We start from the raw sequence: 27,796 nt of genomic DNA, 5'->3' as shown, positions 1-27,796 counted from the left end.
AAAACAATTATAGACGTAGAGCAGTATCACTTGCTATCGCACACTACTCAAACTAGCTTTAGAATTGATGTGATTGCACTGGAGAGATACGTTGACGTTGTTGTTCATATGGCGTTACGGGATCCATCGCTGATCTGTGTTCGATTATCTAGCCAGTGCCAGGCCCACCATGTTCTGGGCTCTGTAGAAGATGGAATAGTACTGTCTGATGAAGATGTCACCCAGGATCCACAGGTTGGAGTCACCAGATTGTAAACCGGTGCGGCAGCCATAGTAGGTGGACTGTACGGGTGGCAGAGAGAGAGAGAGAGAGCGAGTCAAAACAATGTTACGGTGACTTCAGGGCTACGTAAGCTCTACACATACACATACCTGGCGGACATAGGTGGAAGCTGGGAGAGTGAAGGCTTGTCCGTGGATGTGGAAGACCATCGCTGGCATGTTGTTAACATTGTTACAGTTCACCACATTCTGAAAAGAGAGAGAGACAAATAGAGGGATGAGAGGAGAGAGAGTGTGAGTTGTGTTCTGGTTCTGTCAGTAGTGGTGGTGGAACAAATAATTGACATTATGCCTGGTTCTTTGTGACACACCACCAAAAAAACAATATCATATGACTTACGTCTCCGTTAGCGGAGCTGGCTCCCACAGCACGGGCCATGCTGGAGATGGCATTCTGAGGTCCCACAATATTAGAGGTGCCGGTGTCCACAATAGCCTGGCAGCCGCCGTTACAGGCCACAATCTGGCCATTCACAGTCACACTGCAATGAACACACAGACAGCGGTGTAAAGTACTTAAGTAAAAATACTTTCAAGTACTACTTAAGTCGTTTTTTGGGGGGTATCTGTACTTTACTTTACTATTTATATTTTTGACTACTTTTACTTTTACTTCAGTACATTCCTAAAGAAAATAATGCACTTTTTACTCCATACATTTTCCCTGACACCCAAAAGTACTCGTTACATTTCGACAGGAAAATGGTCCAATTCACGCACTAATCAAGAGAACATCCCTGGTCATCCCTACTGTCTCTGATCTGGCGGACTACCTAAACACAAATGCTTCATTTGTAAATTAATGTTGGAGTGTTGGAGTGTGCCCCTGGCTCTCCGTAACTAAATAAAAAAAGTCTGGTTTGCATAATATAAGGAATTTGAAATTATTAATACTTTTACTTTTACATTTGATACTTAAGTATATTTTATCAATTCCATTTACTTTTGATACTTAAGTATATTTAAAACCAAATACTTTGAGACTTTTACTCGAGTAGTATTTTAGTGGTGACTTTCACTTTTACTTGAGTCATTTTCTATTAAGATTTCTTTACTTTTACTCAATAATGACATTTGAGTACTTTTTCCACCACTGCACACAGGTATACACAGATCAGACGGAGGAGGTGGCTGCTTGGGAGTTGTACTTAATCACTTAATCTACCAGTATCATAGGATTATATAACCCATTAATAACCATTTATAACCCTCTAAGATGTTCTGTAACTGCAACAGTACCTGTCGACGGTGATCTGCCAGTACATCTGAGAGGACAGGGGGATCCAGGCGATCTGGCCTTCGTAGTGGTTGGGGTCAACGCCTCCGAAAGTCACCACGCTACCTACTGCAGAGTTACTGGAGATGGACAACAACAGAGAGTGAGGAGAAAGAGGGAGAGGGAGGGAGGGGAGACAGTTAGGGATATATATATATATATATATATATATAGAGAGAGAGAGAGAGAGAGAGAGAGAGAGAGAGAGAGAGAGAGAGAGAGAGAGAGAGAGAGAGAGAGAAGGAGTAGAAGAGGGAGGGAGAGGGAGAGGGAGAGGGAGAGGGAGAGGGAGAGGGAGAGGGAGAGGGAGAGGGAGAGGGAGAGGGAGAGGGAGAGGGAGAGAGAAGTTGTGTCAATGCATAGTTCCATGTTCGCCAAGCAATGAGCGTACGTGGGAGCCATGAGGCTCTGGTCAAAAGTAGTGCACTAGGGAATAGGGTGCCATTTCAGACACAGCCCTGGTTGACCTCCACTCTGAGCACTCACCGGCTCAGGTAGACAGAGAACATGTCCTGGTTGACGAGATGTTGGGTCATCATGTTGTCAAAGACTGGTGTGGCCTGAGAGGCTGCCAGGCGGGGATAGGCCAGACCCAGGATACCATCAGCCTTCATATGGGCCATGAAAGGAGCCTCCGATTGACTCAGCCCAAAGATCTGGTTCTTCACAGGGATCCCACCCACCTACAGAGGACCAGGAAGAGGAGGGCGAGGAGGAGAAGAAGAGGGGAGAGGAAAGAGGAAGAAAGAGGAGGAGGGAACAAGGAGGAGGGAAGAGGAGGAGGGAAGAAGGAGGAGGAAGAGGAGGAGGGAAGAAGGAGGAGGAAGAGGAGGATGGAACAAGGAGGAGGAAGAGGAGGATGGAACAAGGAGGAGGAAGAGGAGATTATTTGAGATAATACTGAAACCTACACAATGTTTCCAGTCCTCATGTTGTTGTGTTGAATTATGTTCCTTACCACAACAGTGTCGAAGCCCTCGAAGCCAGTCATACTGCCAGTGCCATATTGGATGGACAGGCTCTTTCCAGCATTCCTGAAGGTGGAGGACAAACTGGGGTTGAACCTGTTGTGGTTGGCTGGAAGGAGGGGAGACACGATTAGCCTGGGAGTGTGTGTGTGTGTGTGTGTGTGTGTGTGTGTATGTGTGTGTGTGTGTGTGTTTGTGCTTGTGCTTGTGTTATATACCGCAAGCTTGGCTGCTGCAGTAGACGGAGGGAATCCACAGGTTGGACGAGCCAGTGTCAAAGATGACAGTGAAGGACTGAGGGGGAGTTCCAATGGAGATCACTCCAAAGTAAGCCAGCTAGAGAAGAGAGAGAATCAAATGGTTATTTCCATAAATAAATACCTCCCCCTACCCTATGGCGTTATAAGAATTACTAGAATTAGACCAAAATACCTATGGGTCATCAGTTAAAGTTATCCTCGGTGGTTCAGAAATTAATTTAGGAAGAAGAGGCCAAAAGACGTGCTTCAGCCTTCTCTGCTGCCTTACGGAGTAGAAAGTGTGAAGTGCTATCCATTCTCATGCTTACGTCAGCGTCGTTGGTCATCTGCTCGTTGGAGACGTAGAGGCTCTGGTCATCAAACCTGGTGGGGTTGAAGGGATACTTCTTCCTGTACTCATCCCACAGACCCTGCTCCTCCAGGCTCTCCCTGGCACTCTTCCCCTTGATCAGCGGCACCCTGTGGGGGGAGGACAAAGTCTGGTTAGGCAAGCAGTTCAGTTCCAGCAAGTTTCTGGTTAAAGTTCCAAGACCTTCTGGTCAAACCATTGCAATAAACGTTATGGAAGCATAAGCTAAACAACTGTGTGCGACTATTCAAATGTTGGGTATTCTACCATTCACTGCCTTCTGAACTGTTGTGTAATGTAAAGGAGAATAGCAGGTGTAACGTACTGAATGATGCACTCGGAGAGTGTCACCATGGCACACAGAACGATAGCCCACTTCATGATGCGATGTCTGGTCTGCTCAGCTGTCACCTGTAGAACTAGTTCGTCTGTACAAAGATGAAATTCATCAATCAACCCATCAAATACGATGTATCACAGTTCATTTGAACAGCACTTGTCACAAGGTAGAAAACCAAGCAAGGCAGAGACCTTGAGAGGAACCAGACCCACCTGTCGATGTCTGTGGCTGAGTGATCTGAGACATGTAGGTGGTGTCTTATATACAGGCGGTCCAGAGTTCTAACTCTGCATTTCTTTATCACAACGATAAGAGCGTTTCCACCTGCCATGATAAGTAATGGTGAAATAATGGACGACCTCGAGACAATGTCAATCTGACGATTACCTAGGAAAGGTATATTGGTTCCAATGGCTGCTTTACAGTAATGTTTACGTAGTGTTGAAAAGTGCTGAGCATAATCATATCCAGTTCTAATCATATAATGGCTAACCTGCCAGACTTCTCTCTATGAGATGAGATGACTTGTGCTGACTAAGTGATATAAAGTAAAGGTCCCCACTTGTAGATAACCTCCTATCAGCACACTTTTCCCTTCAACAGTTTACTTTTAGATTAGGCAGCCTTATTCAGGCTACTGTACCTCTGTTTGGATATAATGCCTATCTGCCAGGGATTATTTCATTAAAAAACGTTTATGTGGACATTCACAATGTAAACAAATATCTTGCTGATTATTTAATGCTGCGTGTAATTATTTGTTACAGCTAAAAAATAGAAAGGACATTCAACACTAAACACAATGTTACTTCTGGGCCATGGTCCTTTGAGATTACAAAATGAATCCTGTATTTAAATATTTTTTATACAATAGATACACAAGAAGAAAAAGGTAAACAACCCCAGCATACGTATGTAGAATATCTAATGCAGAAGAACTAGTAAATTGGTAAACAACCCCAGCATTCGTATGTAGAATATCTAATGCAGAAGAACTAATAAATTGGTAAACAACCCCAGCATACGTATGTAGAATATCTAATGCAGAAGAACTAGTAAATTGGTAAACAACCCCAGCATTCGTATGTAGAATATCTAATGCAGAAGAACTAGTAAATTGGTAAACAACCCCAGCATTCGTATGTAGAATATCTAATGCAGAAGAACTAGTAAATTGGTAAACAACCCCAGCATACGTATGTAGAATATCTAATGCAGAAGAACTAGTAAATTGGTAAACAACCCCAGCATACGTATGTAGAATATCTAATGCAGAAGAACTAATAAATTGGCAAACAACCCCAGCATACGTATGTAGAATATCTAATGCAGAAGGACTAGTAAATAGGTCAACAACAGTGGGAAAACTTGTCTCTTGAGGTATAGTACGCACTTCATAGCTTAGTGGAACCTTAGAGGTTCATACACTGTAGAGGGAATATAGTAGACGGTTGCTGTCAAAAAGTGATTGATGAGTTTTGCTGTGTCCTGTGTTTGACCCTGTTAATGACATCCTGTCCAGATGTTCTCACGATATTGAGTGTGTGCTTATGTAACTTGATAGTGCTGCTGTTCCTTTGAAGTAGAACACCTGTTTGGAATAAAAAGTAATGGCCTGATGATTGATGTGTCGCGTAGTGACCTTTTTTAACTTAAAGAAAATGTGTTTGAACATTTGAAACAGTTGGACATTTTTGTAGTGAATGGAGAGGCCTGAGTTTAAAGTGTTTGAAGATGTCACGATCGTTTATGGAAGATCCGGAACAAGGCGCAGCGTGATAAGCGTACATTTTATTAAGTACTTAACACGACACAAAACAACAAACAAACGATACGTGAAGTCCTAGGTTACACAAAACAAACCTTTACGGAACAAGATCCCACACCGACTAGTGCCAAACAGGCTGCCTAAGTATGGTCCCCAATCAGAGACAACGAGATACAGCTGCCTCTGATTGGGAACCACCCTGGTCAACATAGATCTAAACGATCTAGCACATCAACATAGAAAAAATATAACACAGAAACTACACACCCTGGCTCAACATTTCAGAGTCCCCAGAGCCAGGGCGTGACAGAAGAGTTGAAACAGTTGGACATTTTTGTAGTGAATGGAGAGGCCTGAGTTTAAAGTGTTTGAAGAGTTGAAACAGTTGGTACTTTTTGTAGTGAACTTATGGAGCTGCTGTGTAGTGAGATGGTGACCCTACGAGTGAGAAGAAACCTCAAGAGAGATAAACCACAGAAAACTCTACAGAAAATATGGAGTTGTTACGTACTGACCCGTGATGCCTTAACATCGGAAGTAGGACCCAGGCTATATCATAGAGAAAGGGATGAGTAGAAATCATCAATATATGATGCTCCAAAAAATAGTTTTCTACATTTGTATAGAACCCAAATACCACCCGTAACTGTACTGAAAGATCAAACGGTTACGTCTAATGGAGAACTATGGGGGTATACAGTGAGGGAAAAAGGTATTTGATCCCCTGCTGATTTTGTACGTTTGCCCACTGACAAAGACATGATCAGTCTATAATTTTAATGGTAGGTTTATTTGAACAGTGAGAGACAGAATAACAACAACAAAATACAGAAAAACGTATGTCAAAAATGTTATAAATTTATTTGCATTTTAATGAGGGAAATGGGTATTTGACCCCTCTGCAAAACATGACTTAATACTTGGTGGCAAAACCCTTGTTGGCAATCACAGAGGTCAGACGTTTCTTGTAGTTGGCCACCAGGTTTGCAAACATCTCAGGAGGGATTTTGTTCCACTCCTCTTTGCAGATCTTCTCCAAGTCATTAATGTTTCGAGGCTGACGTTTGGCAACTCGAACCTTCAGCTCCCTCCACAGATTTTCTATGGGATTAAGGTCTGGAGACTGGCTAGGCCACTCCTGGACCTTAATGTGCTTCTTCTTGAGCCACTCCTTTGTTGCCTTGGCCGTGTGTTTTGGGTCATTGTCATGCTGGAATACCCATCCACGACCCATTTTCAATGACCAAGGTACATGGCCCCGTCCATCGTCCCTTTGATGCGGTGAAGTTGTCCTGTCCCCTTAGCAGAAATACACCCCCAAAGCATAATGTTTCCACCTCCATGTTTGACGGTGGGGATGGTGTTCTTGGGGTCATGTGCAGCATTCCTCCTCCTCCAAACACGGCGAGTTGAGTTGATGCCAAAGAGCACCATTTTGGTCTCATCTGACCACAACACTTTCACCCAGTTCTCCTCTGAATCATTCAGATGTTCATTGGCAAACTTCAGACGGCCCTGTATATGTGCTTTCTTGAGCAGGGGGACCTTGCGGGCGCTGCAGGAGTTCAGTCCTTCACCGCGTAGTGTGTTACCAATTGTTTTCTTGATGACTATGGTCCCAGCTGCCTTGAGATCATTGACAAGATCCTCCCGTGTAGTTCTGGGCTGATTCCTCACCGTTCTCATGATCATTGCAACTCATTGCATGAGGTGAGATCTTGCATGGAGCCCCAGGCCGAGGGAGATTGACAGTTCTTTTGTGTTTCTTCCATTTGCAAATAATCGCACCAACTGTTGTCACCTTCTCACCAAGCTGCTTGACGATGGTCTTGTAGGTCTACAATCTTGTCCCTGGCATCCTTGGAGAGCTCTTTGGTCTTGGCCATGGTGGAGAGTTTGGAATCTGATTGATTGATTGCTTCTGTGGACAGGTGTCTTTTATACAGGTAAACTGAGATTAGGAGCACTCCCTTTAAGAGTGTGCTCCTAATCTCAGCTTGTTACCTGTATAAAAGACACCTGGGAGCCAGAAATCTTTCTGATTGAGAGGGGGTCAAATACTTATTTCCCTCATTAAAATGCAAATCAATTTATAACATTTTTGACATGTGTTTTTCTGGATTTTGTTGTTGTTATTCTGTCTCTCACTGTTCAAATAAACCTACCATTAAAATTATAGACTGATCATTTCTTTGTCAGTGGGCAAACGTACAAAATCAGCAGGGGATCAAATACTTTTTTCCCTCACTGTATGTTTGATTAACCTGCCTGCATAGTGAAACTCTACACCTTAGCCAAAGGAGAATAATATACAGACCAAACTTTAGGAGTGGACTACAGGATTGAAGACTGGCATGTGTTTCGCAAAGTGGTGTGTCCTGAACTAAGAGTTAGCTCAAAGGGTTATAGCCCCCCATCACGGGTACTTCCAGGGGATTTTAGGTTACATATGCATATTCCTTTTTTAGGTTGGGATATAATGGATTTGAAAATGTTTGAGTTAGTGGATGCTCTCTTTTTACAGAGCCAACGCAGGCAGAGTATTGTTAAACTAAGGAAGTGTATTATACCTATGGATACTACGGATATTGATTCAAACAAGGCCCCAGAAGGGTCAACCCCTGAAAAAAACAGAGTATGCTGGTGGTACGTTAACTACGCCCCGCGCCCAAAGGAAGTAGTCAACAATAAAAGGGGTTACCCTTCTTCATTTCATCGTATACCATGGATATTCATATACCATCTGACATAGTGGGTACCAGTCCCTACGGACGAGGATCTGCATCACAGCCCTCCTTTCTACTCACCCCATTCATGACCTCTGACCCCTACACATACACAGCATGAGGATGCGTTTGATGGGGTGGTCAGTACTCATTTGGTGGATACCATCAAGGCCTCTGTAGCCGCACTTTTAGATGTGGTGATTGGAGAGTACATAAGAGAAAAATGCCAAGGTTGTAAGATCAATCATCGCAGCCAGCAACGACATCCTTGTTTATATGACCCACCCAAGTACTTCTTCTTCAACCACTTTGATGAACTGGTGAAAAGACTGTGGTCCGATCATTTTATAACATCGATAGTCAGAGCCCTGGAGTGTGTGTGTCACGCCCTGGCTCTAGGGACTCTTTTATGTTGAGCCAGGGTGTGTAGTGTCTATGTGTTGTGTTCTATGTTCACGATCTAGTTTATGTGTTTCTATGTTGGCCGGGGTGGTTCACAATCAGAGGCAACGTGAATCAGCTGTTGCTTGTTGTCTCTGATTGGGAACCATACTTAGGCAGCCTATTGTGCAATTGTCTTTGGTGGGATCTTGTTCCGTGTAGGTTTGTGTATGTTAACGAGGACTTCACGTATCGTTTTGTTGTTTTTGTTCGTGTGGTGAATTATAACAAAGTATGTACTCATATCACGCTGCGCCTTGGTCCGCTCCTTTTGACGATCGTGACAGAAGATCCCACCAATACTGGACCAAGCAGCGTGTCCAGGAGCACACGCAGGAGGTAACGTTAGTGGATGTCCTCCTCGGTTGGGGGCAGATTACGGAGGAGGAGGCCGTCCGTTACCGGAGGGCGATGAAAGGGGAGACCCAGGCAGGAGAGGAGAAGCGGCGCCAACCGGGTCGTCGTCGGACAGGCGAGAGGCACCCCCAATACATTTTTTTGGGGGGGCACATGGCATGGACGACGGGGCTGCTGGAGGCAGATAAAGGGCGAGTTTGTGGACATGGAGAGAAGGCCACCATGTTACGGGGGCCATTGGTCATTAGAGGGAAGGAAAGTGTAGAGGCACGGCGAGAGGTACTGAAGTGTGTTACCAGTCCGGTCCGGCCCGTTCCTGATCCCCGTATAAGGCCAGTGGTGTGTGTTCCCAGTGCGGTCCGGCCTGTTTCTGTCCCTCGCACCAAGCCTGTGATGCACGTCGCCAGCCCGGCCCAGCCTGTTCCTGCCCCTCGCACCAAGCCAATGGTGCGCGTCGTCAGCCCGGCCCGGCCTGTTCCTGCCCCTCGCACCAAGCCAATGGTGCGCGTCGCCAGCCCGGCCCGGCCTGTTCCTGCCCCTCGCACCAAGCCAATGGTGCGCGTCGCCAGCCCGGCCCGGCCTGTTCCTGCCCCTCGCACCAAGCAAATGGTGCGCGTCGCCAGCCCGGCCCGGCCTGTTCCTGCTCCCTGCACCAAGCCTATGGTGCGCGTCGCCAGCCCGGCCCGGCCTGTTCCTGCTCCCCGCACCAAGCCAATGGTGCGCTTCGTCAGCCCGGTCCGGCCCGTCCCTGCGCCCCGCACCAAGCCAATGGTGCGCGTCGCCAGCCCGGCCCGGCCTGTTCCTGCCCCTCGCACCAAGCAAATGGTGCGCGTTGCCAGCCCGGCCCGGCCTGTTCCTGCTCCCCGCACCAAGCCTATGGTGCGCGTCGCCAGCCCGGCCCGGCCTGTTCCTGCTCCCCGCACCAAGCCAATGGTGCGCTTCGTCAGCCCGGTCCGGCCCGTCCCTGCTCCCCGCACCAAGCCAATGGTGCGCGTCGCCAGCCCGGCCCGGCCTGTTCCTGCTCCCCGCACCAAGCCTGTGGTGCGCGTCGCCAGCCCGGCCCGGCCCGTTCCTGCTCCCCGCACCAAGCCAGTGGTGCGCTTCGTCAGCCCGGTCCGGTCCATTCCTGCTCCCCGCACCAAGCCTGTGGTGCGCGTCGCCAGCCCGGCCCGGCCCGTTCCTGCTCCCCGCACCAAGCCAGTGGTGCGCTCGTCAGCCCGGTCCGGTCCATTCCTGCTCCCCGCACCAAGCCTGTGGTGCGCATCGTCAGCCCGGTCCGGCCCGTTCCTGCTCCCCCGCACCAAGCCAGGGGTGCGCGTCGTCATGCCCGGTCTGGCCCATTCCTGCCCCCCGCACCAAGCCTGTGGTGCGCATCGTCAGCCCGGTCCGGCCCGTTCCTGCTCCCCGCACCAAGCCAGGGGTGCGCGTCGTCAGCCCGGTCCGGCCCATTCCTGCTCCCCGCACCAAGCCTGTGGTGCGCGTCGTCAGTCCGGCACAGCCCGTGCCCGTTTCACCGGTGCCTGGTCAGGTACCGGTCAGCTGCTCCACACCGGAGCCTAAGCAATCCGCTCCACCGATGTCCAGTCCAGCTCCAGCCAGCGGGACCAGACCAGGGGCGCTACGGGGGGGTTGTTAGAGGGTGGTGGTCACGCCCGGAGCCGGATCCGCCTCCAAGGAGGAATGCCCACCCGGCCCCTCCCCTGTTGGGTTTATGTTGGCGCGGTCGCAGTCCGCGCCTTTGGGGGGGGGGGTACTGTCACGCCCTGGCTCTAGGGACTCTTTTATGTTGAGCCAGGGTGTGTAGTGTCTATGTGTTGTGTTCTATGTTCGCGATCTAGTTTATGTGTTTCTATGTTGGCCGGGGTGGTTCTCAATCAGAGGCAACGTGAATCAGCTGTTGCTTGTTGTCTCTGATTGGGAACCATACTTAGGCAGCCTATTGTGCAATTGTCTTTGGTGGGATCTTGTTCCGTGTAGGTTTGTGTATGTTACCGAGGACTTCACGTATCGTTTTGTTGTTTTTGTTCGTGTGGTGAATTATAATAAAGTATGTACTCATATCACGCTGCGCCTTGGTCCGCTCCTTTTGACAATCGTGACAGTGTGGGTCTTGTGCCATCTATTCCTAGGGTTTATGGGGTAACAGAGGCTTTTCTACATGAACTGAAGGAGGCGATCTTCATCCATGAGAAACTCAAAAGAAATCAAGCATTCACTGGTGGACAACAACAAAGACAAGGAAGCTTTGGTGGCAGATGTGGTGACTTTCTGGCTCAAGAAACCCCAAGAAAACTAATATATTTTATTTATTTATTATTACATATGAAGTAATGGGGAACTATCTGCATAATATGTTAGAGAGAATAACTACATGTTTGATTTTGAGAGAATTTATAACTCTTATGAAACAAATTATTGAAAATAAAGTGGCCAATGCCTCGCTCTACACAGCTAACAATACAAGGGTTAATGCAGAGCGTGTTAAACATTGAAAAAATCATGAGTCACGTAAGACATACGGGGAAGACTCTACAATGGGCACAATTGGTCTCACGTCTTGGGGATGATTCTGAAGAACTACAAACAGTCTTGTGTAAGATTTTAGTTTATTTGTCTGAACCATCATTTAATTGTAACGTGTGATATTTTTTGTTTATGTGCTTATATAACGGATGCATATGTTTTAAAAATTCAGAGATATAAGCCTGTAAATGTAAACCAAGTATACCATGTATTGCATGCCATGGTCATTGAGAAAACGGGTAATAATCTCTTGCTCCGTATCATAAACTGTATCGATACATAATACATAAAAATGAATGCAGAAAAATAAAATGAAAAAATGAAATGTTCTCGTTATTTGAAATGGGTGCATTATGGTTATTGTCATCAAAGAGGCAAGAAGAATGGCTGAGCAGCTGATGAAAAACATTTATTTTACCCCCTCTAACCCCATGGTCTTTTGGTGGAAAGGAGAGGTTCCAGAGAGCTATAGCTGAAGAAACAGGCTGCAGGTTAAGCACTGATCAAGTGAATGATTGGCTAGCAGAGCAGGATGCTTACACTTTGCATAAACCTGTGCAAAAACAATTTCATCGAAACATAGTTTTTTCTACTCATCCCTTGTCACAGTTCCAGGCTGATCTATGTGACATGCAGGCACTTGCCGATAAAAATTATGGAAATCGATACATGCTAACGGTAATAGATTTTTTCTTTAAAATAGCTTTGTACGGGTCTTAAAAAATAAGAGTGGGGCAGAGGTGACCCGGGCCTTTGACTCTATTTTGGAGGAAGGAGGAGAACCCAAGAAAAGTGCAGACTGACGGCGGTAAATCCTTTCTTAATAAGACTTTTCAGAAACTCATGAAGAATCACAATATAGTCTATTTTGTTACAGGCTCGGATTTGAAAACTTCAGTGGTTGAACACTTTAATAGGACTTTGAAGGAGAGGATGTGGATACAGTTCATGATTTAGTACAGGGCTGTAACTGCAGCTACCAGAAGAGTATCCGTATGAAGCCCTCTTGAGGTGTCTTCGGAAAACTATTTTCAAGTCTTTAAAAATCTGTACGGATTGTTCTCCCTTCTCCATAAGAAAATAATTGCTTTTATTTTTATTTTTATTTCACCTTTATTTAACCAGGTAAGCCAGGTGAGAACAAGTTCTCATTTACAACTGCGACGTGGCCAAGATAAAGCAAAGCAGTGCGATAAAAACAACAACAACACAGAGTTACACATGGTATAAACAAAACGTACAGTCAATAACACAATAGAAAATCTATATACAGTGTGTGCAGATGTAGTAAGTTATGGAGGTAAGGCAATAAATAGGCCATAGTGCAAAATAATTACAATTTAGTATTAACACTGGAGTGATAGATGTGCAGAAGATGATGTGCAAATAGAGATACTGGGGTGCAAATTAGCAAAATAAATAACAATGTAAATAACAATATGGGGATGAGGTAGTTGGGTGGGCTAATTACAGATGGGCTGTGTACAGGTGCAGTGATCTGTAAGCTGCTCTGACAACTGATGCTTAAAGTTAGTGAGGGAGATAAGTGTCTCCAGCTTCAGATATTTTTGCAGTTCGTTCCAGTCATTTGCAGCAGACAACTGGAAGGAATGGCGGCCAAAGGAGGTGTTGGCTTTGGGGATGACCAGTGAGATATACCTGCTGGAACGCATACTACGGGTGGGTGTTGCTATGGTGACCAATGATCTAAGATAAGGTGGGGATTTGCCTAGAAGTGATTTATAGATGACCTGGAACCAGTGGGTTTGGCGACAAATATGTAGTGAGGGCCAGCCAACGAGAGCGTACAGGTCACAATAGTGGGTAGTATATGGGGCTTTGGTGACAAAACGGATGGCACTGTGATAGACTACATCCAATTTGCTGAGTAGAGTGTTGGAGGCTATTTTGTAAATGACATCGCCGAAGTCAAGGATCGGTAGGACAGTCAGTTTTACGAGGGCATGTTTAGCAGCATAAGTGAAGGAGGCTTTGTTGCGAAATAGGAAGCCGATTCTAGATTTAACTTTGGATTGGAGATGCTTAATGTGAGTCTGCAAGGAGAGTTTACAGTCTAACCAGACACCTAGGTATTTGTAGTTGTCCACATATTCTAAGTCAGACCCGCCGAGAGTAGTAATTCTAGTCAGGCGGGCGGGTGCAAGCAGCGTTCGGTTGAAGAGCATGCATTTAGTTTTACTAGTGTTTAAGAGCAGTTGGAGGCTACTGAAGGAGTGTTGTATGGCATTGAAGCTCGTTTGGATGTTTGTTAACACAGTGTCCAATGAAGGGCCAGATGTATACAAAATGGTGTCGTCTGCGTAGAGGTGGATCTGAAAGTCACCAGCAGGAAGAGCGACATCATTGATATACACAGAGAATAAAGTCGGCCCGAGAATTGAACCCTGTGGCACCCCCATAGAGACTGCCAGAGGTCCAGACAACAGGCCCTCCGATTTGACACATTGAACTATCTGAGAAGTAGTTGGTGAACCAGGCGAGGCAATCATTTGAGAAACCAAGGCTATTTAGTCTGCCAATAAGAATGCGGTGATTGACAGAGTCAAAAGCCTTGGCCAGGTCGACGAAGACGGCTGCACAGTCCTGTCTTTTATCGATCGCGGTTATTATATCATTTAGGACCTTGAGCGTGGCTGAGGTGCACCCATGACCAGCTCGGAAACCAGATTGCATAGCGGAGAAGGTACGGTGGGATTCGAAATGGTCGGTGATCTGTTTGTTAACTTGGCTTTCAAATACTTTCAAAAGGCAGGGCAGGATGGATATAGGTCTGTAACAGTTTGGATCTAGAGTGTCACCCCCTTTGAAGAGGTGGATGACCGCGGCAGCTTTCCAATCTCTGGGGATCTCAGACAATACGAAAGAGAGGTTGAACAGGCTAGTAATAGGGGTTGAGACAATTTCGGCGGCTAATTTTAGAAAGAAAAGGTCCAGATTGTCTAGCCCAGCTGATTTGTAGGGGTCCAGATTTTGCAGCTCTTTCAGGACATCAGCTATCTGAATTTGGGTGAAGGAGAAGCGGGGGGGGGCATGGGCAAGTTGCAGCGGAGGGTGCAGAGCTGGTGGCCGGGGTAGGGGTGGCCAGGTGGAAAGCATGGCCAGCCGTAGCAAAATGCTTGTTGAAATTCTCGATTATCTTAGATTTATTGGTGGTGACAGTGTTTCCTAGCCTCAGTGCAGTGGGTAGCTGGGAGGAGGTGCTCTTATTCTCCATGGACTTTACAGTGTCCCAAAACTTTTTGGAGTTAGTGCTACAGGATGCACATTTCTGTTTGAAAAAGCTAGCCTTTGCTTTCCTAACTGATTGTGTATATTGGTTCCTGACTTCCCTGAAAAGTTGCATATCGCGGGGGCTGTTCGATGCTAATGCAGTACGCCACAGGATGTTTTTGTGCTGGTCAAGGGCAGTCAAGTCTGGGGTGAACCAGGGGCTATATCTGTTCTTGGTTCTGAATTTTTGGAATTGGGTGTGCTTATTTAAGATGGAGAGGAAAGCACTGTTGAAGAACATCCAAGCATCCTCTACTGACGGAATGAGGTCAATATCCATCCAGGATACCCGGGTCAGGTCAATTAGAAAGGCCTGCTCGCTGAAGTGTTTTAGTGAGTGTTTGACAGTGATGAGTGGTGGTCGTTTGACCGCGGACCCATTACGGACGCAGGCAATGAGGCAGTGATCGCTGAGATCCTGGTTGAAGACAGCGTAGGTGTATTTAGAGGGTAAATTAGTCAGGATGATATCTATGAGTGTGCACATATTTACGGATTTAGGGTTGTACCTGGTAGGTTCCTTGATAATTTGTGTGAGATTGAGGGCATCTAGTTTAGATTGTAGGATGGCCGGGGTGTTAAGCATTTCCCAGTTTAGGTCACCAAGCAGTACGAACTCTGAGGATAGATGGGGGGCAAGCAATTCACATATGGTGTCCAGGACACAACTGGGGGCTGAGGGGGGTCTGTAGCAAGCGGCAACAGTGAGAGACTTATTTCTGGAAAGGTGGATTTTTAGAAGTAGAAGCTCAAACTGTTTGGGCACAGACCTGAATAGTATGATGGAGCTCTGCAGGCTATCTCTACAGTAGATTGCAACTCCGCCCCCTTTGGCAGTTCTATCTAGACGGAAAATGTTGTAGTTCGGAATGGAAATTTCTGAATTTTGGTGGCCTTCCTGAGCCAAGATTCAGACACTGCTAGAACATCAGGGTTGGCAGAGTGTGCTAACGCAGTGAATAACTCAAACTTGGGGAGGAGACTTCTGATGTTAACATGCAAGAAACCAAGGCTTTTACGGTTACAGAAGTCAACAAATGATAGCGCCTGGGGGGTAGGAGTGATACTGGGGGCTACAGGGCCTTGGTTAACCTCTACATCACCAGAGGAACAGAGGAGGAATAGAATAAGGATACGGCTAAAGGCTTTAAGAACTGGTCTTCTAGTGCGTTGGGTACAGAGAATAAAAGGGGCAGATTTCCGGGCGTTGTAGAATAGATTCAGGGCATTATATACAGACAAGGATATGGAAGGATATGAGTACAGTGGAGGTACACCTAAGCATTGGGTAACTATGAAAGAGATAGCATCACTGGAGGTACCGATTGAGCCGGTCTCCGCGTGTATGGGGGGTTGGACAAAGGAGCTCTCTGAGGCTGGTTGAGCTGTACTTGGGGCTCTACAGTGAAATTGTATAATAAGAACTAACCCAAACAGCAATAGGCTAGGCATATTGACATGGGAGAGAGGCATAACGCAATCACAGGTGTTATTCGAAAGGGCTAAGACAACAACTGGTAGTGGCGACGAATGTTTGGGCTGAGGCTAAACAGATAAACAGGATAGGGTACCGTGTAAAGGAACAGTCCAGCAGGAATTAGCTGTGTAGCTGAGTGATCATAAGGTCCAGTGAACAGCACTAAGTAAGTCCGGGAGCAGATCGTAGGCTGCTAAAGCACTGGTGAGCAGGAGGCACAGCTGTTGATTGTGCAAATGATAGCGGGCCGGGGCTAGCATATGGATCTTCGTGGTCGTCGCAACGGGGAGCGTATTGAAACCACATCAGACGATTACGTCAGCAGACCAGTCGTGATGGATTGGCGGGGCTCCGTGTCGACACTAGGAGGTCCCATCCGGTTGACAGAGAGGTAGATAGTCGGGAGATGGGCCTGGCTCGAGGCTAGCTCAAGGCTAACTGGTCCGTCGGGAAGGGGTGATTAGCCAACAACAGCCATTCGTTGCAGCTAGCTAGTTGCGATGGTCCGGCGTTAAGGTCCAGTGATTCAGTGATTTCGGCAGAAAATCCGATATGCTCTGGGTCGATAGCACGCTGTGCAGACTGGCCGATAATTGTCCAGGCTAGAGCTGGCTGGTAGGTAGTGCAGGCCACGGACAGTGGTTAAGACCGCTAACGGTGGCTAATAGCAAGTAGCTAGTTAGCTGGATAGCTGGCTAGTTTCAGCCGTAGGTTCTTGATAAAAATAAAGAAATAATAGAATCCGTTCCACATTGGGTGAGGCGGGTTGCAGGAAAGTATATTTAGTTAAAGGATGGAAAGTGAGATAGAGAAATATATATGAATAAAAACAGGCTGTTTACATGAGGACACAACACAATACACGACCGCACTACTACACTCTTTTAAATTCATAGTGGGTGACTTGGTACGTATCTCCAAGTTGAGGGGTGTTTTCAACATAAAATATGAGCAAGGTTACAGCGATGAGCTTTTCAAAGTGATAGAATGTATACCCCGTATACCTCCTGTCTACAAGTTAAAAGATTATGATGGGGAGCATATACAGGGGTCCTTTTATGAGAAGGAACTCCAGAAGGTAAACAAAGGACTCCTCCGTATTTTATATGGAGGAGATTCTGGATCAAAAGAGAGAAAAGGGGAAAAAATGGGTGTTGGTCCGTTGGAAAAACTGGCCCCAAAGGTTCAACAGCTGGGTATTAGAGGAAGAGGTAGTGGAGGCAGGGGGCGTAAACTTAAACCCTCATGCATGATAAAAACACCCTCGAGTGTACACTGGATTTCATCATGGAGCACTGTGGATTTTACCTGACTCTCCCCAGTAATTAGTCTGCAGATATACAGTATGTCTGAATAACAAAAGTTCTGATTATACAACCAATTTTCCAAAACGTATAGAGTTATCAGAGGACTGGGAAGTAGATCTCAGCGAGATTACATACCTCCACAGTTGGTATAATGTCAAGGAAAAGGGCCCAACATTTTTTTTTAAGGATATCTGAACCCCCTAAAGTTATTAAGCTTAAAAAATGATTCTATAGAAATGTAGAGAGGATCATTTTGTAGATGAATGGCCTCCTAGCCCTGAACCATATGAAATTAGTCTTGACCTTCATCCCTATTCAAAAACGTGTACAAATCACAGGGGATGGGGAGCTAGCTATACAGACCAGTGGTCATTTATCCTACATGTTGGGGATGACGCCCAATAAATGGGTGGCTGTGACAGATAGATTATTCCCATACCCTGCAGATATATACTACCGGTCAAAAGTTTTAGAACACCTACTCATTCAAGGGTTTTTCTTTATTTTTACCATTTTCTACATTGTAGAATAATAGTGAAGTCATCAAAACTATGAAACAACACATATGGAATCATGTATCAACCCAAAAAGTGTTAAACAAATCAAAATATATTTTATATTCACGATTCTTCAAAGTAGCCACCCTTTGCCTTGAAGACAGCTTTGCACACTCTTGGCATTCTCTCAACCAGCTTCACCTGGAATGCTTTTCCAACAGTCTTGAAGGAGTTCCAACATATGCTGAGCACTTGTTGGCTGCTTTTCCTTCACTCTGCGGTCCAACTCATCTGAAACCATCTCAATTTGGTTGAGGTCGGGGGATTGTGGAGGCCAGGTCATCTGATGCAGCACTCCATCACTCTCTTTCTTGGTAAAATAGCCCTTACACAGCTTGGAGGTGTGTTGGGTCATTGTCCTATTGAAAAACAAATGATAGTCCCACTGAGCCCAAACCAGATGGGATGGCGTATCGCTGCAGAATGCTGTGGTAGCCATGCTGTTTAAGTGTGCCTTGAATAAATCACAGACAGTGTCACCAGCAACGCACCCCCAAACCATAACACCTCCTCCTCCATGCTTTACGGTGGGAAATACACATGCAGAGATCATCCGTTCACCCACACCGCGTCTCACAAAGACACAGCAGTTGGAACCAAAAATCTCAAATTTGGACTCCAGACCAAAGGACAAATTTCCACCGGTCTAATGTCCATTGCTCGTGTTTCTTGGCCCAAGCAATTATCTTCTTCTTATTGGTGTCCTTTAGTAGTGGTTTCTTTGCAGCAATTCTACCATGAAGGCCTGCTTCACACAGTCTCATCTGAACAGTTGATGTTGTATTGTGTCTGTTACTTGAACTCTGTGAAACATTTATTTGGGCTGCAATTTCTGAGGCTGGTAACTCTAATGAACTTATCCAGCAGAGGGAACTCTGGGTCTTCCATTACTGTGGCGGTCCTCATGAGAGCCAGTTTAATCATAGCGCTTGATGGTCTTTGCGACTGCACTTTGCGACCCCCCATCTTGACAAAACACAACTGATTGGCTCAAACGCATTAAGAAGGAAAGAAATTCCACAAATTAACTTTTAAGAAGGCACACCTGTTAATTGAAATGCATTCCAGGTAACTACATCATGAAGCTGGTTGAGAGAATGCCAAGAGTGTGCAAAGCTGTCATCAAGGCAGGGTGGCTATTTGAAGAATCTCAAATATAAAATATATTTTGATTTGTTTAACGCTTTTTTTGTTACTACATGATTCCATATGTGTTGTTTCATAGTTTTGATGTCTTCACTATTATTCTACAATGTAGGAAATAGTAAAAAATAAAGAAAGAATTTCCCCCCAATCTATTAAACAGTTTTTACTACATTATCAAACAAGTACAATATAACCTTTCCACTACCTGTGGTCAACACTGTGTATTCTACCTGTGTCAAAGAGCCCTTGGAGTTTCTTTTGAAGATGTTAAGTCTCTTTAGAATGATGATTTAAGCAGTAATGATAGCACAGTAGATCATTTTGTTAGAAAATATCAAAAGTGTTTAAGTATATGTTCTTTAAGACCCTATAATCAATGTGTTTGCTCACGTCAAATGTTTAAAGAATGTCACAAATGTTAAATTGTATCATTTTATTGAAATAAAATGTATTGCATTCAAAGGGGTGAGGGGTCATCCATAAAGGAGGTATTATTAACCCATTCAAAGGGGGGAGGGGTCATCCATAAAGGAGGTATTATTAACCCATTCAAAGGGGTGAGGGGTCATCCATAAAGAAGGTATTATTATCCCATTCAAAGGGGTGAGGGGTCATCCATAAAGGAGGTATTATTAACCCATTCAAAGGGGGGAGGGGTCATCCATAAAGGAGGTATTATTAACCCATTCAAAGGGGTGAGGGGTCATCCATAAAGAAGGTATTATTAACCCATTCAAAGGGGGGAGGGGTCATCCATAAAGGAGGTATTTTTATCCCATTCAAAGGGGTGAGGGGTCATCCATAAAGGAGGTATTATTAACCCATTCAAAGGGGGGAGGGGTCATTCATAAAGGAGGTATTATTAACCCATTCAAAGGGGGAGGGGTCATCCATAAAGGAGGTATTATTAACCCATTCAAAGGGGTGAGGGGTCATCCATAAAGGAGGTATTATTAACCCATTCAAAGGGGGGAGGGGTCATCCATAAAGGAGGTATTATTAACCCATTCAAAGGGGTGAGGGGTCATCCATAAAGGAGGTATTATTAACCCATTCAAAGGGGGGAGGGGTCATCCAAAAAGGAGGTATTATTAACCCATCCAAAGGGGTGAGGGGTCATCCATAAAGGAGGTATTATTAACCCATTCAAAGGGGGGAGGGGTCATCCATAAAGGAGGTATTATTAACCCATTCAAAGGGGTTAGGGGTTACAAGAACATATTCAGGAGTGCTGTAGCTCTTGGAGGGTTTGCAGGGTTTTGTTTAAAAATTTGAATCTGTTGGCAAAGCTTATAATCTGGTACACCCGAGAGTGGAATGTTGAGGACTGCCATGGCTTTAAGAAACTGACGCCACCCAAGAGGTCATCCAAAATCTTGTGGGGATGCAGTGATACTTTTAAGCAAGCCCAATCATATGAGAATCCTTGACAACATCCCCCTAAAAGATAAACTATCCTTTGTCATTCCAAGTAGTGGTCCCCTTTGAGTCTTTTATTCTGTTCATAATGTGTCTAACATTTCTCTGGTTACGTGCTGGAACATTTGTCAAGATGTCATGCAGAACATTATCTTCAACATGTATTTGATCTTCAACCTGTAAGGTCTCCGGTCCAGGCATTACCAGGGCAGGCCTCTCTCTGTGCTCTTCCTCCTTTAAGGGTTCCAGCAGGGAAAGCGATAAATGGTTGGTCTCTCTCTCACCTTGTTTTACCAAGGCCAAATACCTTGGCAAGAGGTGTGTGTATTTTTGGACCTTATCATAGGGATTCAATCTTTTTATGTAAAAAATATCCTTCATGGCCGTATCCAAATCACTTTCCGCTGTTTGTCTGATATTTTCAGGGCCCTGTAATTATTGTTTAAGTCTATCCAACTCTTGTTGAGGCACTAAGTACATTTTATTGGCCATCACACTCTGTGTTCAACCCCCACACCTGGCCATCACACTCTGTGTTCAACCCCCACGCCTGGCCATCACACTCTGTGTTCAACCCCTACGCCTGGCCATCACACTCTGTGTTCAACCCCCACGCCTGGCCATCACACTCTGTGTTCAACCCCTACGCCTGGCCATCACACTCTGTGTTCAACCCCCACGCCTGGCCATCACACTCTGTGTTCAACCCCCTTGCCTGGCCACAGTAAGGCTGGTGATGAAGGGCACAGCTATACTGAGTGAAAGTAGAAGAAAACCTCCAGACTGTTGTATGGTGTCTTTTCTCCTGAAGACTTGCCCTTTTTTTGGCAAAGAGTTGGATCGCTGCCTTTGGTCTCTTAGATTGTTTTAATTGGGTCGGGGTGAGTGGAATGCGTCCTTTGAGAAGATCCAAAGCAACCTCCCATAGGGCTAATATGAGATCTGAAGAACAACGACCCAAGATGGTTTTACTTCCTTTATGGGAAGCCACAAATAGGGATCTCAAGAGCGGTAGGTTTCTTTGTAAACCCAGAGACATTTTTACTTCTTTGGAATGTAAACTGTCGGCAACTCCCACGGAAGCAATCCTGTTCTGAGCCTCAAGTGTTCTGGAGTATTCCATTTTAAATCCACGATTACGTAAGAAAATCTTGCTTTGGTAGTGTCCTCATAGCTTTCCATAAAGTAGGATTTCCTTCCAAGATACATCTGTTGAGCTAGAATGTTTATTTGTGGTTTGTCTCTAAGATTTTTGAACAAAAACAAGTAATTGGCGTTCAAGCTAATGGTACAGCTATTTTTACCTTGGTGAAACACATTTTGTACCAAGTAAAGCACTGACAAGTTTCGATGATGAGTATATTGAGTAAAAGCTCAAGTTATTTCAGGATGTTCACTACCGGCAAAAAGCGTATCATCCAAAACCAGCGTGTGAGTGTTTCCAAGTTTACACGTGGGGCATTTTCATAGTTTTGTGTCACGCCTATGGTTTTCAAAACTACGTGATTGTTTTTAGTCCTAAAAGCATAGCTTTTGGGTCCACAGGATGCCCACTCTATGATATGGTCACCATCTTCGAGTTCACTCGTTAAACCACCCAGATAGTTGCTAAGAAGGGGGTTCCAATCACCAGGTTTGCTTACATAGACCACAGAGTCTGTGTCATGGTAAAGAACCCGACTCCGCAGCTGCTCCATGAGGGTGTGTAGTTCAAGTCGCCCATAGACCGTGGTAAAAGCTGCAAGAAACACGTTTACATTACTCGGGGGTAGAACCTGTCACACGCTGGCTCCAGGACTGTGTGTTAGAGCCAGGGTGTATTTCATTTGGTGGTGTTGGGGTTGGGTGAGTTTCATTTTGTTTGTGTTTTGTGGTGATTGGTCAATGACTCCCAATCGGAGGTAACGAGTGTCAGCTGTCGGCTCGTTATCTCTGATTGGGAGCCATATATATACTGTTGTGTTTCACTGTTTGTTTGTGGGTTTTTGTTCCAAGTTAAGGTATTGTTCCAGTGTTGTATGTTCTGTCGGTGTCACAGAGGACTTCACCTATCGTCATTTGTTGTTTTTTCGTGGTTGCTTTAATTAAATAAAGTCATCATGTTCACTCCACGCGCTGCGTATTGGTCCGCTCCTTCAGACGATCGTGACAGAAAAACCCACCAAAAAAGGACCAAGCAGCGTGTCAAGCGGCAACAGGATCCACCTACACAGGATTTATATCCACCCATAAAGGATTCATGGACATGGGAGGAGATACTGGATGGTAAGGGTCCTTGGGCACAACCGGAGAATATCGCCTCCCCTCGTGAAGAGCTGGAGGCAGCTAAAGCCGAGAGGAGGCGATATGAGGAGGCAGCACGGAGGCAAGGCTGGAAGCCCGGGAGTACTACCCAAAAAAATTTTTGGGGGCACATGGCTTGGGCGCCTGGGCAGCAGGAGGCTGCCACAGGGAGATGTGGAGAGAAGGCTATCGGATTACGGGAGCCATTGGCGAGTAGAGGGAGGGAAGTTGTTGTCGCACGGCATGAGAGACTGAAGTGTGTTACCAGTCCGGTCCGGCCCGTTCCTGATCCCCAGTTAAGGCCAGTGGTGTGTGTTCCCGGTGCACGGACCGGCCTGTTCCTGCTCCAAGCACGTATCCTACGGGGTGCGTCACCAGCCCAGCCCGGCCTGTTCCTTCAGAGCCGTCCGCCAGACCGGAGCCGCTAGAGCCTTCCGCCAGACAGAATCATACACCTGCTATGGAATCAGCAGGAGCCGACGCAGCCTATGCTGGACTGGAGGCTCGGGTTCGTGACCGGCAGGAGCGGCTCATGCGGATGGGGAGCCGCCCTGCTGGAGGTGATGACTGCAATCCGAGGCTGGGGTCCGCCTCCACCGCTAGCCGCCCAGCCAGCACCATCAGCCAGCCATGAGCAGCCAGACCCGTCAGCCAGCCATGAGCAGCCAGATCCGTCAGCCAGCCATGAGCAGCCAGATCCGTCAGCCAGCCATGAGCAGCCAGATCCGTCAACCAGCCATGAGCAGCCAGATCCGTCAGCCAGCCGCATGAGCAGCCAGATCCGTCAGCCAGCCGCGAGCAGCCAGATCCGTCAACCAGCCACGAGCAGCCAGATCCGTCAGCCAGCCGCGAGCAGCCAGATCCGTCAGCCAGCCATGAGCAGCCAGATCCGTCAGCCAGCCACGAGCAGCCAGATCCGTCAGCTAGCCACGAGCAGCCAGATCCGTCAGCCAGCCACGAGCAGCCAGACCCGTCAGCCAGCCATGAGCAGCCAGATCCGTCAGCCAGCCATGAGCAGCCAGATCCGTCAGCTAGCCGTGAGCAGCCAGATCCGTCAGCCAGCCATGAGCAGCCAGATCCGTCAGCCAGCCAGAGCAGCCAGATCCGTCAGCCAGCCACGAGCAGCCAGATCCGTTAGCCAGCCATGAGCCGTCCAGCCAGGATCCGCCAGAGCCGTCCAGCCAGGATCCGCCAGAGCCCGTCCAGCCAGGATCCGCCAGAGCCGTCCAGCCAGGATCCGCCAGAGCCGTCCAGCCAGGATCCGCTAGAGCCGTCCAGCCAGGATCCGCCAGAGCCGTCCAGCCAGGATCCGCCAGAGCCGTCCAGCCAGGATCTGCCAGAGCCGTCCAGCCAGGATCCGTCAGCCAGCCATGAGCCGTCCAGCCAGGATCCGCCAGAGCCGTCCAGCCAGGATCCGCCAGAGCCGTCCAGCCAGGATCCGCCAGAGCCGTCCCAGCCGGGATCCGCCAGAGCCGTCCAGCCGGGATCCGCCAGAGCCGTCCAGCCGGGATCCGCCAGAGCCAGCCAGCCGGGATCCGCCAGAGCCGTCCCAGCCGGGATCCGCCAGAGCCGTCCAGCCGGGATCCGCCAGAGCCGTCCAGCCGGGATCCGCCAGAGCCGTCCAGCCGGGACCCGCCAGAGCCGTCCCAGCCGGGACCCGCCAGTGCCGTCCAGCCGGGACCCGCCAGAGCCGTCCCAGCCGGGATCCGCCAGAGCCGTCCAGCCGGGATCCGCCAGGAGCCGTCCAGCCGGGATCCGCCAGAGCCGTCCAGCCGGGATCCGCCAGAGCCGTCCAGCCGGGATCCGCCAGAGCCGTCCAGCCGGGATCCGCCAGAGCCGACCAGCCGGGAGCCACCAGAGCCGTCCAGCCAGTATCCGCCATTCAGCCTGGTACTGCCCCTTAGTCCGGTACTGCCCCTTAGTCCGGTACTGCCCCTTAGTCCGGTACTGCCCCTTAGTCCGGTACTGCCCCTTAGTCCGGTGCTGCCCCTTAGTCCGGTGCCGCCCCCTTAACCCAGTGGGGTTTAGTTGGGGGTGGTCATGTGGAGGAGGCTAGGGAAGCGGGTGGTGACTAAGGTGGGATGGGGACCACGACCAGGGGCAGAACCGCCACCGTGGACAGACGCCCACCCAGACCCTCCCCTAGACTGTATGCTGGTGCGCCCGGAGTTCGCACCTTTAGGGGGGGGTACTGTCACACGCTGGCTCCAGGACTGTGTGTTAGAGCCAGGGTGTATTTCATTTGGTGGTGTTGGGGTTGGGTGAGTTTCATTTTGTTTGTGTTTTTGTGGTGATTGGTCAATGACTCCCAATCGGAGGTAACGAGTGTCAGCTGTCGGCTCGTTATCTCTGATTGGGAGCCATATATATACTGTTGTGTTTCACTGTTTGTTTGTGGGTTTTTGTTCCAAGTTAAGGTATTGTTCCAGTGTTGTATGTTCTGTCGGTGTCACAGAGGACTTCACCTATCGTCATTTGTTGTTTTTTCGTGGTTGCTTTAATTAAATAAAGTCATCATGTTCACTCCACGCGCTGCGTATTGGTCCGCTCCTTCAGACGATCGTGACAGAACCCACTTCCTGTCTCCATTGCACCAGAACTATGTCTTGATTCAAGAACGAAAAATGTGAAATTTCATATTGTTCTGAAAAAACAAATTCCATAAATTCTTTGGGATCTTTAATGATAGATGCTGTTAACATATTGCATCTCTGGGCAAATTTGCCCCACAAACTGTTCAAGAAAAGCTTGCACACGTTTCTTTTGGCTTTGTTGATTTTTATTCTGTCAGGGTCAAGACGTATTCCCTCTTTTTCATGATAGTCCTGAATGTATCTGTCTTTGGTCTCTTGATCAGTGACTGATGCAGGATACCCTGAAGCCATTTGCTTGCCTCTCAAGAAGGTCTTGATGTACTCTTTAAAAAGAGTGTCTGCTTTCCTGGGAAAGTTCCACACTTCAAAGATTTTGGCCACACGATACCCCTTTTCTATAGCCTTAGAGAATTCAACGGTGACCCATACACCGGTCATGGCTCTTTCTTGATCAGAATGACCACAAGGCTTTTCCTGGTTGTTGTTTTCACTGCAGGTGCTACAAAGGGTAAATACAAGTTTTCCTTGAGGCCCCTTGTAAGTCAACACTGGCATAAACAAGCCCTGGGAAGGGTAAATAGTTGCTTTTATTAAACCAAAATAGTTTTGTGGTAAGTCAAAGTCACAATGAATAATTTCAGGATGTCCCAAAGGATAACAAGAGGAACTCATTACTTGAGGATAAAGGGAAGTAAAATCTATATATCCAATTTTCTCATCAGGTTGCGCAGTAAGGTCAAAGCATTGGTACGACCCCCAAACAAGGCCTGGCGGGGCTCCAGGGGTTGGGGTTTGTCAAAGGTGGAAAGGAAAGTTATAACATGAGGATCAGACCTTGTGAGTTCTGTCCCCTTGTACTCCCACATCACCTTCACTTTCACCCCATAAGCAGACTGTAAAGAGTCCAATTTGTCTTGGAACTCCTGGTACATTTCCCCAAAAGTCTTCTGGGTTAAGACACACATGGCCTTGAGCAAAAAACTAGATTTACAACTGTGGAAGAAACAACCGTTGTACTCAAACACTGTCTCAACACCGTCAATCTGTGTGTAACCACTAGGTGGAGCCATTGGTCCACTCTTGAGTAGAGCCTTGGTTTGCATACATTTTCAGGGGTTCTGAGACACCTTGAAACATTTCACATAAAGTTGACAATTGTTTGGTACATTTACATTTACGTCATTTAGCAGACGCTCTTATCCAGAGCGACTTTCAGGAGCAATTAGGGTTAAGTGCCTTGCTCAAGGGCACATTGACAGATTTTTCACCTAGTCAGCTCGGGGATTAGAACCAGCGACCTTTCAGTTACTGGCACAACGCGCTTAACCACTAAGCTACCTGGTAAAAACATTATGCTACATACATATGTCCATTCTCGTTTAAAAAAAATAATACAACATCTCATTCATTATATACTATATCATTGTATATAATACATTATTAAAAACATTCATTTATAATATACAACATAAAAAAATATATATATAAATACGTATAGTTAGATATAAAATCCTTCATCATATTGGAAATTCAATTCACCTTCAAAATGCTCCATGAGGAATAAAGGATTCAAGGAGTCTCTTTAGAGAGCGTCTGCTAAATGACTAAAATGTAAATGTAAATGTATGTATGTCTTCAGGTCTTCTGGTCCTCTGGTCTTTTCTTGGTTGACTGAGACATCCCACGGGCGCTCTTTTATGGGGGTAAAGGGGATCTGACACTTGGGGGACCCCTTGTGTACATATAGTTCCCTTGTGCAAGGGACACCCTAGATTAACATCACTGAGAACTATTTTTAAAAGGTTAAAGGTAAAACAGGTGTAAAGAGAGAGAGAGAGAGAGAGAGAGAGAGAGAGAGCGAGAGGAGAGAGAGAGAGAGAGAGAGAGAGAGAGAGAGAGAGAGAGAGAGAGAGAGAGAGAGAGAGAGAGAGAGAGAGAGAGAGAGAGAGAGAGAGAGAGAGAGAGAGAGAGAAACAGCTTGGGGAGACAGAGATGTCATTAAAGGTACATTACATTTTCTTTCAAACCATTTATTTTCTTCTAAAACTTTAGTACAGAAATGCATACATATTACAGTTATTAAAAAGTTCACTATACAATATTAAATATTAAACTATAACACTAATGTTTTTTACTAAACCTTTATATAAATCCTACATATTATTATTGCATAATACTAAATAATAATACCTCGTCTGCTTGTAACCCCCACAGCTTGTAACCTGACACCATCCCATGCAACCAGCCCCCACACAAACCAATGGGAGACACAGAGGGCTAGAGATTTAATTGAATTCATTGAAGGTAAATACAATTTTCTTTCAAACCTTTTATTTTCTTCAAAAACTTTAATACAGACATTTAAACATACATATTACAATTATTAAAGTTCACTATACAATATTAAATATTAAACTATGACACCGTTTTTT

At 46.5% G+C, this 27,796-nt stretch overlaps 1 protein-coding gene across 1 annotated transcript; it reads right to left on the bottom strand.

Annotated features, from left to right (window-relative positions):
• On the bottom strand, positions 1 to 26,945 carry LOC121581953 (pepsin A-like). Its single transcript, XM_041897382.2, has 10 exons — positions 26,904 to 26,945; positions 3,461 to 3,563; positions 3,095 to 3,245; positions 2,745 to 2,862; positions 2,517 to 2,635; positions 2,045 to 2,241; positions 1,522 to 1,638; positions 623 to 764; positions 373 to 471; positions 1 to 282 (listed from the first exon to the last, which is right to left on the bottom strand). Exons 1-10 carry the CDS (start codon positions 26,917 to 26,919, stop codon positions 145 to 147), a joined length of 1,200 nt encoding a protein of 399 aa, XP_041753316.2. The 5' UTR covers positions 26,920 to 26,945; the 3' UTR covers positions 1 to 144.
• Positions 26,946 to 27,796: the final 851 nt, after the last annotated feature.

This window comes from Coregonus clupeaformis, chromosome 1, assembly GCF_020615455.1.
Source record: "Coregonus clupeaformis isolate EN_2021a chromosome 1, ASM2061545v1, whole genome shotgun sequence".
In the NCBI taxonomy this organism is placed as follows: domain Eukaryota; kingdom Metazoa; phylum Chordata; class Actinopteri; order Salmoniformes; family Salmonidae; genus Coregonus; species Coregonus clupeaformis.
The sequence above is the reverse complement of the archived record's forward strand: the minus strand, read 5'-3'. Positions and strand labels throughout refer to the sequence as shown.